A 12,817-nucleotide genomic window follows, 5' to 3' on the forward strand; every position below is an offset into this window, starting at 1 on the left:
CGTTTTTTTTGGTTGATTACCTAGCTTTTCATGTTTTGAATGTATGAACAGTGCTGGTATGTAGGCCGACAGCACAAATAAATTACCAGTAGATACCGTACTTCAGCATACCGTCATAAATCAGTCTGTTGGAAATTACTTTCCACACACAACAAGATGTCAGAATTAGCAAAGTTCTAACGTTAAAATGAAATTTCGTGAAGCTTTAACTGAAACTTTGATTGAAACAAACAAATGTGTTAATGGCAGAATAATCTCGAAAGATAGTTAATATTCTTAACAACGTTTGTTTAACGTTGAAGCAATTTATGTATTGCAATTATATCGCAAAAGTATCACTTATATACATGCTAAACGTATAGCTAGAATTTCAATCATGCAGTTACATTATCACAAAAAAACTGTTAAGGATCGCAGGTATAGTATTCTACGCGTAGCCCTGCGTAATTGGTGTTCCAACTATGCAGAAGGATTCTAAAATATCTTGCTGTCACTGGAGCAGGAAAGTTGTTTCTGACGATAGTATGCGAGTCTCGATTACCTTGAAATATCTGAGAAAACAAACAAAGCAATATTAAAAAAAATTCAATCACATGTGTAATTGCATGGCGTTTTTAATAAAGAAATGTGACGTGTTTAGTGAAGGTATGTATGTATCGAAGGCATAGGTTTAGCCTTATAATTAAAAGTTCGTTAAACGATGGGTTACAATAACTTCGCTGCTCTAAAACGTAACAGCAAATGCCAAATTAATTAGTCATCAGCTGTAACTAGATAAACATTACTCCACCAAAGTGAAATATTAATTTTTACTATTTTTTATTATTACCATTCATAGTATTCCTTGATAGACTTAGTTCATTAACATTTTTTCTACATTTTCTTTTGCTGTTTAGATCGTTAATTGGAGCGACCATACTTCACGTAAGAAATAATTTATAAAATACCAGGCTGCACTTACCAAATCTCCTCCTCCACTATTGTGCATAATCTGCAAAGCGTCCTGGCTAAAACCGAACGCTATTTTGTAACTTCTCACGTAGTATGATGAACTGCCTTGGTCACCTTGGGTTGCGACAGCCGCCACAGTTGTATTTTTCCTTAAGTCCACTTGAAGCCAGTCATTAGCATTAACTAAATAAAACAATTAGGAAACATACGGTTAGAAAAGAGAAATGATGGGATATTGCTGCTTTATTTGTCGAAGCTTTATTTATATTTTTATCTGATTCCACAGTAATAATTTTTACAGGTTGATGATAAACATAGGCTTATAATTATATATAAATTACTACGGAATACTTCTCATATGACAGCAGCAAAAAGATAAGAAAAAGTTGCTAAAACACATCGCCAATTTAATCGAGTTAAAGGTTAACCTGGATGTAGTCGCCAACTGTTAGAATACTGCAGTCGGGCATACGTTGCGGGGTAACCGCTGTAACGCGACGCGGTAATATCACGGTTCTGTACTCTTCTGTCTTCCATACCAACAGTGTACCGACATAAACTTGCTGAACACATATCATAAAATTACAAAACTAAGCAAAATTTAATTTAATTTAGTTTAACGTGGCTGAAAAGTTTACGATAAAGATAAATACATCAATTGGAAATACCTAGCTATAAGGTAAATGTGCGGTATAAAATTAATCTACATTGCTTTTCGACAACTTAATTTTTAATTTACTTTTAAATGTTTCGCAATGTCTTCCTTTATACCCTGGAAGACATCTGCAAAAGTAGTTTCTGCCACCTTCTGAAAAGCAAACCCCGCTTTGGCCACAAGGAGGATTGGCCATGTGACAAGGATTACCTATAAGACAAGTTACTTCTAAAATATTTATATGTATAATCTCAAGATCGCGTCATATAGCAATAATAATAGTAATTTATGTCACCCATATAACAATAATTTTTGATTTTGTTTTCGAATTAGTTTTTACTTTCTACTAAACATTCGTTCCCTTCGTATCCTTCTTCACATTCACAAATTATCCGGCCGATTTCATTGATACAAGTTCCTCTTCCAGAGCATGAGCCGGGATCACAATGATCCACTGAAAACAAAATTTCACATATTTTGACAGGAAGACGGAAATTAATGTAACTTGCAGGTATATTTTAAAACGCGATTGCGTTCGACTTACAGACACACACAGGAGTATATCTTGTCCATTTCTTTTTATGACAAGTTGCAACAAGATAATTATTCACGTCGTAGGCCACTACATATTTGTTGTTGCATCTGTACGTAATGTTTTCGTTGTGTGGAACAAGCTGTCCACTCTGAGGAAATACTGTTCCGTTATTGGGCGCCGCCGGCACTACGCATTGGACCCCTGGTCATAACATTACAGAAATCAAATTGATTTTAATTAAATTATTTATGTAACAAATTCGAACTATCTTTTGTTTCGCAAAGGTAAATGCAATGTAACTAAAATCTATGATAAGTACGAGAATGCCGTTTTCAAATATACAATAAATTTAGCAAAAATACCTGAACCAAATTTGTCCTTGAGCTGTTCGCATTTTTGCAATTTGTCCGTAAGTGTTACGTATGTTTACCATACCATTATTTACAAACGGCATCCCACATAAACAGTTGATATATAGAGAGATAGCTCGTGTATGATTAAAAACCATAATTACTTATGGAGCAGTCATGTCCTTCGTAATCATCAGTGCAGTTGCATATATACGAGTTTCCATCGTTGATACAAGTTCCTCCATTTTTACAAGGCATGTGGTCACATTGATCGACTAAATATTTGTTTGCATGTAATGGATTATACTCATAAACTCGTTTTCATCAATCAATCAATTAGCATTAAAAACTAGTCACAATAATACTAACAACACTTTAACTGCCAGAAAGGGCCTTAAAAAATGATTTGGAGGAATCAGAAAGTGGAAAATGTTTTTTCGGGTATGCATAATTTGTATTTATAATTACACTTTCCAACATTTTGAAATATTTAATTTTGGCACTAGTTTGTTTTCTGTATTTTTGATTGCATTTTTGACGTCACTTTTTATGACAGCAGCCGCCTTACTTTAATAGTACCCTATGACGTAAGAGGAATAACTTTTTACTTGCAAGCAATAAAACATGCATTTTCTTGTACAGCAATAATAATTACAAAATAATAGCGTGTTTTTTTAAATAAAACTTAGTTCCATATTTTTGGCCATTGTATAAAGTAAACATAGAATGTTGATGGTTATTATGTAATCACTCAACATTTTACAGGCCTGCATGAACTTTAAAACCAACAAAATTTGCAGTATATCACAAGTGAGGAGTATATCATGCCTATAAGTTGGGTCTCAAGTTTTTGGTTTGATTCCTTTGATAATGAAACAACAGGAAATACAGTCTAAACGCAAAGGTAAGAGTTAAAGCATTCATGCAATAATTTAAAAGCTATAAAAGATGGCTAGAAGTAAAGTAACAATATACCACCCAAGACGTCAAATAGGTCCCTGCTGCTATAATTGCTTGAAATATTCTGTAAACGCAGCACAATCATATATAAATGACAAACAAACCTGTGATAGCGTAATGATGCAATTCACTCATACGTTCGAGCTTTGCCGTGATATTTTCCAGAGCATCTTAGGAAGTAGAACAAGTTTTTAAGTTTAACTACATTTGGCAAAACATACTAAGTATAACCTAAGTTTCAGATTACAGTATCTCAATTTATAGTCTTTGTATTATTATTATATGTATTATTAAACGTATTGGACTTTTAAACACTATAATGGACTTAAAATTTTGCACATTTTATATATCAGGTACAATTTAACTTGAATGAAGCTAAGTTATTGAACAAGCGATTAGATACACCTTCAAATTTTTCAAACTTGCTGTACATCTGTGCAATTTCACTTGGATCACAACCGCAACGGCCAGGAATTCCTCGTGGTCCTTGCGGTCCAACTGCTAGCTTAAAACCGTCAATAAATGTTGAAGAATTTTGGTTTGGCGATAAAGGTATGGGTGTATAGGCTTCGCTATACGAGTTAATTGCCCCATTCCCCAAATGATATGTCATTAAAAAAATCCACAAGAAACACGGAAAAATCATCCTTATTCAATACTCTAAAACAAACATTATAAAGTATGTATGAAATAACGAATAATAAAATCCAACTGACTTAATGAAACATAAATCATTAAATTATTTATAATTAATTTTTTTTCGAAAAATACTTCCTTCACTATAAACTGACTTGGACTATAATTGCAGGGAGAACTCCTTGATTGTTGTGTATTCTTGTATTTCATACTTATAACTATGTATCAAACTTTTATGAAAGCAATGTAATATGAGCTAAAAAATGTGCGTACCAACTTATGCTTACTATATCAAAAAGTATATTGCCGTACGTAGCATGCTCATATCTTTTGTAAATGTGCAGCAATGGTGCAACGCTAACATCCTAAATACGTTCAAATATTTGCCGGCAAAAACTCGTAAATTTTAAAATACTTTATTGCAGCAGCAAATTATTCATGAATCTCCCTGGGCCACAGCTCCCTACACATGTAGTGCAAACCTTTTACTTTATCATCAGACTCACCGCAATAATTTTATAATATACGCACACTCCTGCAAAAAGCACTGCCACTGTGGACTTCTTAAGTCACAACGACATCAACTTAGATATTTGGTTGCTGCATTTATTACCTTTTTTTACATACAAATTTAACGTCGAGTTGTTAAAATCTTTCTGTCTCAATTCAAATAATTTTTGAGAAACGTTTTTCATCGTTTTGCTTGCTCACATTGTTTTTCCTGCGTTTTTCCGCTTGCGGGTAAACAAAATTACAGTTCTCGCAAGGCTAAGAATTTCCGAAAATGTGGCGCTTTTTTCCTTCAGACAAGGGTCAATGTTCTGCAGACAAATGTTGTCTGCAATGTTCGGGCACTTTGAAACGTAACCAAAACTCAAACACAATTGTTTGTCGACATTTTTGTTGTTAGTTGTCTGCTAACCCACCAGACTGATCTTAGTCTGATCAGTGATACTGATAAAGCTAATTACACACGCAGAGGGAAACGACATTGAATAGAAAAGAATGATTACAATAAGATAATTTAGTTTCCACTAAATCGGTTGATGTGCATACTTAACTTGAATTTGTGAATGATTCTGTGTTCAATCGCTATAATTCATAGTGCTAACGACCTCATTAAGTGACTGCAGCTAGCCTGCTGATCGCAATCAATTTCTAAGGCATCATTTAAGTTGCTAGGAGGAGTTAAGAAACTTAGACCCAAAGGATGAGAAAAACAAGCAGATAATCATTAATTGCCTATGTATACAAAGGATAACCCAGTAATTTAAATAAACTTTTCGTTATCTGGTGACGCAATTTGCCGATTCTGAACTTTGCAAGTTATATTTTGTAGTAGTTTTATGCGTTTCAACAGCATTGAAAACAATTAATAATTGAAATACTTTCGTCATGGAAAAATATTTAGTTTAAAGAATTCAACAGAAGAACCAACCTTTTTGGCTGCGTTTAAAATATCAACTTTCCACAAACAATTTCCTTTACTACGCCATTATTGTCGAAACTGAAGTTTTGAACAGAGCGTGGTAAAGTTTTAACTTTTCAAGTACTTGATGGCGACGAACAAGATTGCTTGTTGTTCGGACTTAAAATAGAAACTTTCTACAAACAACTCCCAAGCTCATGTAATTAAACTGTCATTGAAACCTCCATTTGTGAAAAAATAATTTGCCCCGTGTTTACGAAAACAAGATGCCCTCGACTTAAAAAAAGCCTTAGAGCTGTTGCTGGCATGACGAGCTCTTTTGATACTGCATTTCAACACATCCACCTTCGGTTTGCTTGAAACTTCGAATCTGTCTGACTTGCTTAAGAAAACTGAACCAAAGTCTCCAAATTCAGGTTTGGTAGTCTTATTATGTCAACGTTTAAAAGTAAAAACATATTTCAAGCATAGAAATAACCCCCTTATAAGTGGTAATTAACGGAAAGAAGAATAGAGGCAATACAAAGCAAAATGTTCGAATTTTTAACTATATTAAATATTGATGTTTTCATCTGAATATGCGCTTCACCATCATGACATTTATCTTACATACATGAACACAAACCCAAAGATGTCAAGGTTGTTACGTTGTAAAAGTCCTGTTTGTATCACCACGTGTAACGTTGGTTTAATTGTTGATTACATGAACCAGGTATGAATAGAATGTTTCGTGTGGCCAATAAATCAATAGCAGTAGGATTAATTAAAGAATGTACTTAAGTATAAAACTGGAACATTTTGCGGTAAATTTACCTGAACTACAGTAGCTTACATTTGGTGTATTTGTACTAGTTAATGTAGATGTTAACTAGTACAAATTTTCTAAACAACCTAAATCAATTTTTAGTAAAAACATTTGTTGTTCATTGGTAGAAAACGCTGCAAGGTTTGGACAAAAGTACAGTAAAATGACTTGAAAGTAGGCCTAATTCTCATAGCAGTAAATTTAGAGAATCTGTACAACTCGACTTGCTGGGCAATCTGATGACAATTGACGTCAATTAATTGGGTTTAACGCGATTCAACAACATGGTAGCAAAATATTTGCTTCTAGCTGACAATTAAAGGTTTTGGTTTTAAAAGTTTTAATTTTATAAAACCTATAAATTTAAAATGTCAATTCAAATATATAATATCGTTTATTACGTGAATCTTTTATAGCCTTCATATTCTCAGCTACTGGCGCCATCATTCTTTATTTTGGTTTTCATGAGCATGTATGTCAACAACATTTCAAAGAAAACTAACAAAATTTTGTCTTTGACTTATTCCAAGGCAAGATTGTTTATTGAAAATATCAAAGGACCAGGTAAACGTTTCAATACCGATCAAAAATGTTGGCGACAAAAGACTATCTTTAAATAATGTTTTAATTGATTCTTTAGAAAACTATTTTCATTTACCATTTACCGAAGTTTGTCGACCAAACGAATCAGCTTCGTTGCTTTGCTTAACAAAGTAATATTTTACCTCTTGACCTCAACGAGAGTTAAGTCAAAGTAAAATTGTAGTCAGTAAAGTGAAACGTTTGAAAACTTATGACAACGTGGAATTAGAAGTCCTGTTTCGCAATGTATTAGTCGATTAGCTGATTGAAATTGACGCTCATTTAGTAAGGACTAATTCTTTTCTTAGACCGAACAAATGGATAGCGAGGTTTGAAAAAATACTCATTCACAACGGTATGTTTTAAGACAAATTGAACTTTTTACAAACCTATAACATCGCCAAATAGGCAAGCAAAAACATCTGAAACATAAAGTTGCTATATAAATTAATGGTGCAATTAGAGCAAAACGCCCAAGAAGCTGGCACAAATGTGATATTACTTGAAACAAATTGGCATAAAATATCGATACCACTAATCTGTAGCGTATTTCAATTCTACTTTTGCTATGTTTCTATGTTCTTTTGTTGGTATGAACTTAACTCTTAACTCTTTCAAACGAAATGCATGGAAATAGATGTCGAATGGAAATCCCATTGAAATCCCTCTTGTCCTGTGATAAATGAACATAGAAGTATATCTCTACAAATCATTCCAGCTTTTAATGAAAGCATCAGAAGACACAATAAAGTTTTTAAGTAACGAATTTTACTTTTAATATACTGTGACGGTTACGTCACGAATCACGAGTTGTTTTTCAAAATGCATGAATTATATTTTGAGATCTTGTAATTCAGTTGTTGACCAGATTTGAGTTCTCCTTAATGACGTCAGATAATTTCCTTGATACAAAAAATATTTCGTAATTTCTCACTTTCCGTATATTAGTATCGCCTTACTTGGTTTCCTCTATCTGTAAATTAGTGTTGTTTTGGTCTTGGCATGTCGTTTTAAACCACGTGACGGAAGCGGAAAAGCTTTAAAGCATAAACAATCGCCAACAATTCATTTCTGGTCGTAGAATAGTTACGTTCGCCTTTAACGATCGATTGTCATAAGCAAACATTTGTTCGCCGCCATCAACTTCCTGAGATAAGACTCAACCAACGGCGACATCTAAAGCGTCGGTGTCGAAAATATAAGGTTTATTAAAATCGGAGTAGCTTGAAACAGGTGAGCTTATTAAAACACGTTCTGGCACACGCCGATCCAAAAAAACGTATTTTCTATATCAGTAAGTTTATGTAGAAGTGCTTCAATCAGTGCATAAAGTCTTTAATGAATTTTTTCTATAGTAAGAAGTTAATCCAACAAAACGTCTAACGTGTTTGAAGGACAGCGGAATTGGTCACTCCGTTACAACGCGAGCCTTGTCTGGATCGCATTTTATGCCACATTGGGTCACCACGTGATCAAAAATTGTGAACTTTGATGTAAAACAACGTACATTTCGTACATTTCTCCGGTGTTAAACAACGTACATTTCGTAGGCTTACGAGTGAAGCGCGTAACTTTAAACCGCTCCAGAATTGATTCAGCCTATCCAGGTGTTCTTCAAACGTACAACCATATACAATTATGTCATCAAGATAAGTTAGGACGTCGTTCCCCTCCACGCCATTATTGGCATAAGGCGCTGAAAACTGGTAGTAGAGTTATTCAACCCCTTAGGCCAAGACTTCTCAAACTTTTTGGTTCTGCGACCTCATTATAGAAACGAAATTTCTATGCGACCACTTGAGGGGTAGCCTACATGTTAAAGATATTAAAACAATAAACGCCCAATTACAAATTTCAAGTGGTATTTTGTCTCTAGCAAAATCATACAAGTGCACACAATCCACCAAAGTACAGTGACTGTAGCCTGCAGCAATAAAAGAATCTCGTGATGGAAACAGTAAAGCGAATAAAGAATTAACAAAAAACAATCCAATTTATGAAAATTTAATTTGTTTCACGACCCCAAAATAACATTTTGTGACCCCAAACGAGGTCGCGACCCACATTTTGAGAAGCTCTGCCGTAAGCAATAAATTGTATTCGAAACGACCGACATGGCTTGTGAAGGCCGTAACCTTGCGCGATGGGTCTTATTCATTGGTATCCGCCAATACTCTTGACTTCAAGCAGAAAAATATTTACAACCCGCCAACTCGTCGATACTATCGTTAATGCTACAGTTCAGGAAACTATTTTTCTTGGCTTTTTTTATTTACCTGGCGGTAGTCGACACAAAATCGCGTCACACCTGCTTTCTACTTCACCAACACAATTGGACTGGACCAAAGCGACTTCAAGGTGGTTGTTAGGTCTTCTTTGTGCATGTCTTTGATAATATCTTCCACATGTATTTTCTGCTGAAATCCCGTCCGCCCTGCGTCTGTATCGTTGGATTGGCGCCCTGTATCTATAACATGATGAATGCAGTGCAGCCAGGATTGTTTTTCCAAAACTGAAAGCGCACTTTGGTGTTTTTATTTAAAACTGCTAAAATGTGTTGCTAAAATGTAAAACTGCTTGTGTTTGCTTGCTATACAGCCCCTCGTTGAACTTGACGTCACCTTGTATCTTATGTGCCAGTGTTTAGGATTATTTTGCAGAGCCTTCGCGGTTGCAGTAGGTTAAACTGTTCCCTGCGTAAACACATCCGTAATCTATATAACTGCAGTACTTTGGAATAAGATTCTCAATTCGCTGTCTTCACTAAAGTATGTCAGCAACAATGGAACACGTGCATCCAACGAAGTCACAATGCAACTAGCCGTTAAAATTCCATACTTAACCCAAAATTCAGATTTCCGCTCTAAATAGGCTGAAAAGATAAAAGATATTTTCTATGGACGTCGTTGTTGAGTTTAACCCCGCTGATCTCGGAAGAAGCCAGAACGATCGCTGTCACAAAGATCTCGTTTTGTTTCGGGACGAGCGGCCATTTTAGCAAAGGAACTTCTGCAATGGACATGCTCATAAAAGTATTCCACAATGCTCAATGATAAAACTGTAGAAGATCAGGGCCGATTATTAGATCAAGCACTATATTGGAACAAACAAAATGATCAACATTAAAGGTTAAAGACACAAGTGTGAACGAGACTTTACCTTTACCCTCAATGACGAAGTCGCTGCCTCCGGCTAAAACAAAATGCGTTTCTACCGCTGATGCTGACATACGTGCTTTTTCAACAGAGTTCAAACCATCCCAAAGCGATTTCTTGATGAGGAATACGCTGGCACCAGTATCTACCAAGGCACATATTACTTTATCTCGGAAAATTACGTCACAAAACGGTGCAAATCTGCACTCGCGTTCTGTCATGCAATAACTACATTTTCAGTTATCGAAGAAATTTTTGTCGAACCGTCCGCTGGTTTGGGTTCCCGTCGGACATCGTAACTGCAGTAAACAGACGAATCAGGATTGTGGTTACAACATCGCGGACACCCCTTAACAAGATGCTTTACCGAACCGCATCCAAAACATTTATGACGGCGCCGGACGGTGTTGGTATAGATAGGCACCGACCATCATCTTTATCCGAAAAAACGTTAAACATTAGTTGCATCAATCTGTTCGTTGACTTATCTCAACTTTTAGTTCTGAAATTGTTTCATTGTGGCGTTCTTTATACTCTTTCATCCCTCGCTCTTTACTTTACTTTGCATAAAACAGCAGAAACGTCACGGGATGAGGGCAGCACTGAACAAGTTTGAGTCGACTCCACCTTCACTGAACCATTAGTGTTAGCGCTGAAAACTCTGTCGGCTGTGGCCATAAAATCACGTTCATACCTGAGCGTTGCTGGTATGCTGGAGGCCAATCGCCGGTCTCTCCAACGCTTGATCAGTCACAAGTGCTGTACTTCGTTCCTCAGGCGGATGTCGTCGTCTTAATGGTAACATTTATTACCGAGCGCTTTCACTGCATAAAAAATTCCGGCGAATCTTCTTGTAGCTGTTCGACACGCTGGACCAATTCTATGCGCAGCTTGTGTCAAATTTTGCGCTGTTGCTGGCTTTGGTGGCCCTTTCGACTAAGGTTTAAAACGAAATCTCGTAGATATATTTATCCTCGCTTCGAATCTTCAACTTCAAATCGTGATTGATGGCATTCCAGAACAAATGCCTTTTAACATCTTCGGAAGCATGAACAATAACCCAATAAGATTTAAAAACCTACAAAACTTGACCAGATCATCACCTGGATTGAAGCAAGGCGATGTCATGAATAAGTCAGAGACCATTTCACATCAGCAAAGCTGGTAATCCTTGAAATGGTGATTAATCCTGGAGCGCTCGCCAATTTTTTACAGAATTTGTCTGCCAGATACTTTCTTACAGCTTACACGGTCAACTACAAACTAAGCGAGCAGATTAAAAGCGGCTTGAAATTGGATTATAATGTACAACTGGTCGATTAAACAATGTAAGAAGAGTCACTAACGTACTTGTACAGTAAAAGCGATGATTGACGAAGGTTCTCACTCTTTGCCCGTACGTCTGGAATGCCTTCTCGAACAATGATCTGCATCAAAAGAAAACCCAATTACACAACAATGCCAGCAGGCCACCAATCAGGAAAAGACGCCTATAGCAGTTATGTGGACAATTGTATCGAAGCGTTAAGCGGCAAATTAAATAAAAATCCACAAAATAACGATAACGTGCATAAAGGAAATCTGTGTACGAAAAAAACGTAAAAATACCAGAAACAACCAAAATTTGAGAGAAAGAAAACACAGAAAATAAAAACAAATACAATATTTTGCCACAACTGTACCAGGCAATCGCTTTAGTTTTGCTGTTGCAATGAAATATGTTGCTTTTACGGCAAGTAATGAAGACTTTCTCTGTAATTAACTCGTGACCCGCCGTTAAAATCGCCTGTAGCAGAAGTGAGCAACCGTTTGAGCATGACGACCGACTCAAAAGCAAACTGATGGTTTGCAATCGACATATGGATCGCTAAACACATCTTTTTCATGCGGTAATCATACATCTGTGAGTTGTTAAGTCAGTGGTTTGGTCACAAACCGTTTTCGAACAGCGGTGTCTAAAAACGCCAAATTATTACAATTCGACACTGGACAAATTATAACTTTCCTCGATTTTCGCTTAACTACAGAAGCGCTACGCCAAGGGCCAAAAATTATCCAACACCCTTTCTCTTAACCCACTATCTTGAGAGAAGATGGAAAAAGTGGGCGTGCTGCACCTACACTAAATAATGTTTGACCATAATGGTTGAACAAATTTTGATTAGTTCAATTAAAAATAGAATTCATTAATTTTGATGATTAAAACATATTTAACAAGACAAAATATTTTTTGTACTTTGCAATCGATAAATCGGACGTTTACAAACATACTAACCTACTGAAAATCCAGAACCAACAAACAAGCCTTGTTACTGCACGTTAGCATTGACATCACACAAATGAATTATGATGTCTATGGCCAGTGCAAATATTTCCAGTGTGAGCTAGCAGCGAAAGCAGGTAAAGTAAATCTAATGTCCAAGTTATGATGATTGCAGTTATTATTTAAAAACTTTGTAAAAATATTATCTAGTAATGGTTGTGTCATTTACGATGTACATAATGCAGTACACATACGCTAAATGTGACCCAATAAAATCTTTAAAATGATAATAAAAATTACTTTGTAGAAACTAATGGTGGGAGCAAAGTAGCCTACTGTAACGATGAGAGCACTTCGCCGTAGACATGACTTCAAGGAAAGCCAACGATCGACAATTTGCAAAATGTGGGCTTTAAAAATTGACTCAGAAATTTAAATCAGCGTAGGTGCATGCAGTGACGTACAGTTTACGTTGTGGCGGAAGTTGCGTCCACAC

General features: G+C 35.9%; 1 protein-coding gene across 1 annotated transcript; it reads right to left on the reverse strand.

Annotated features, from left to right (window-relative positions):
- Positions 1-271: 271 nt before the first annotated feature.
- On the reverse strand, positions 272-4,124 carry LOC143462918 (lactadherin-like). Its single transcript, XM_076961233.1, has 9 exons — positions 3,857-4,124; positions 3,556-3,621; positions 2,656-2,766; positions 2,151-2,342; positions 1,947-2,060; positions 1,691-1,816; positions 1,380-1,514; positions 962-1,134; positions 272-551 (listed from the first exon to the last, which is right to left on the reverse strand). Exons 1-9 carry the CDS (start codon positions 4,095-4,097, stop codon positions 405-407), a joined length of 1,305 nt encoding a protein of 434 aa, XP_076817348.1. The 5' UTR covers positions 4,098-4,124; the 3' UTR covers positions 272-404.
- Positions 4,125-12,817: the final 8,693 nt, after the last annotated feature.

This window comes from Clavelina lepadiformis, chromosome 6, assembly GCF_947623445.1.
Source record: "Clavelina lepadiformis chromosome 6, kaClaLepa1.1, whole genome shotgun sequence".
Lineage (NCBI taxonomy): Eukaryota > Metazoa > Chordata > Ascidiacea > Aplousobranchia > Clavelinidae > Clavelina > Clavelina lepadiformis.

Excerpts from the sequence above, each read along its gene's own strand:
- LOC143462918 (XM_076961233.1), bottom strand. The coding sequence starts at position 4,097 with ATGATTTTTCCGTGTTTCTTGTGGATTTTTTTAATGACATATCATTTG. Across the intron at positions 3,622-3,856 it reads CAAGTTTGAAAAATTTGAAG|ATGCTCTGGAAAATATCACG; the intron begins GTGTATCTAATC and ends CTACTTCCTAAG. Across the intron at positions 2,061-2,150 it reads ATATACTCCTGTGTGTGTCT|TGGATCATTGTGATCCCGGC; the intron begins GTAAGTCGAACG and ends TTTTGTTTTCAG.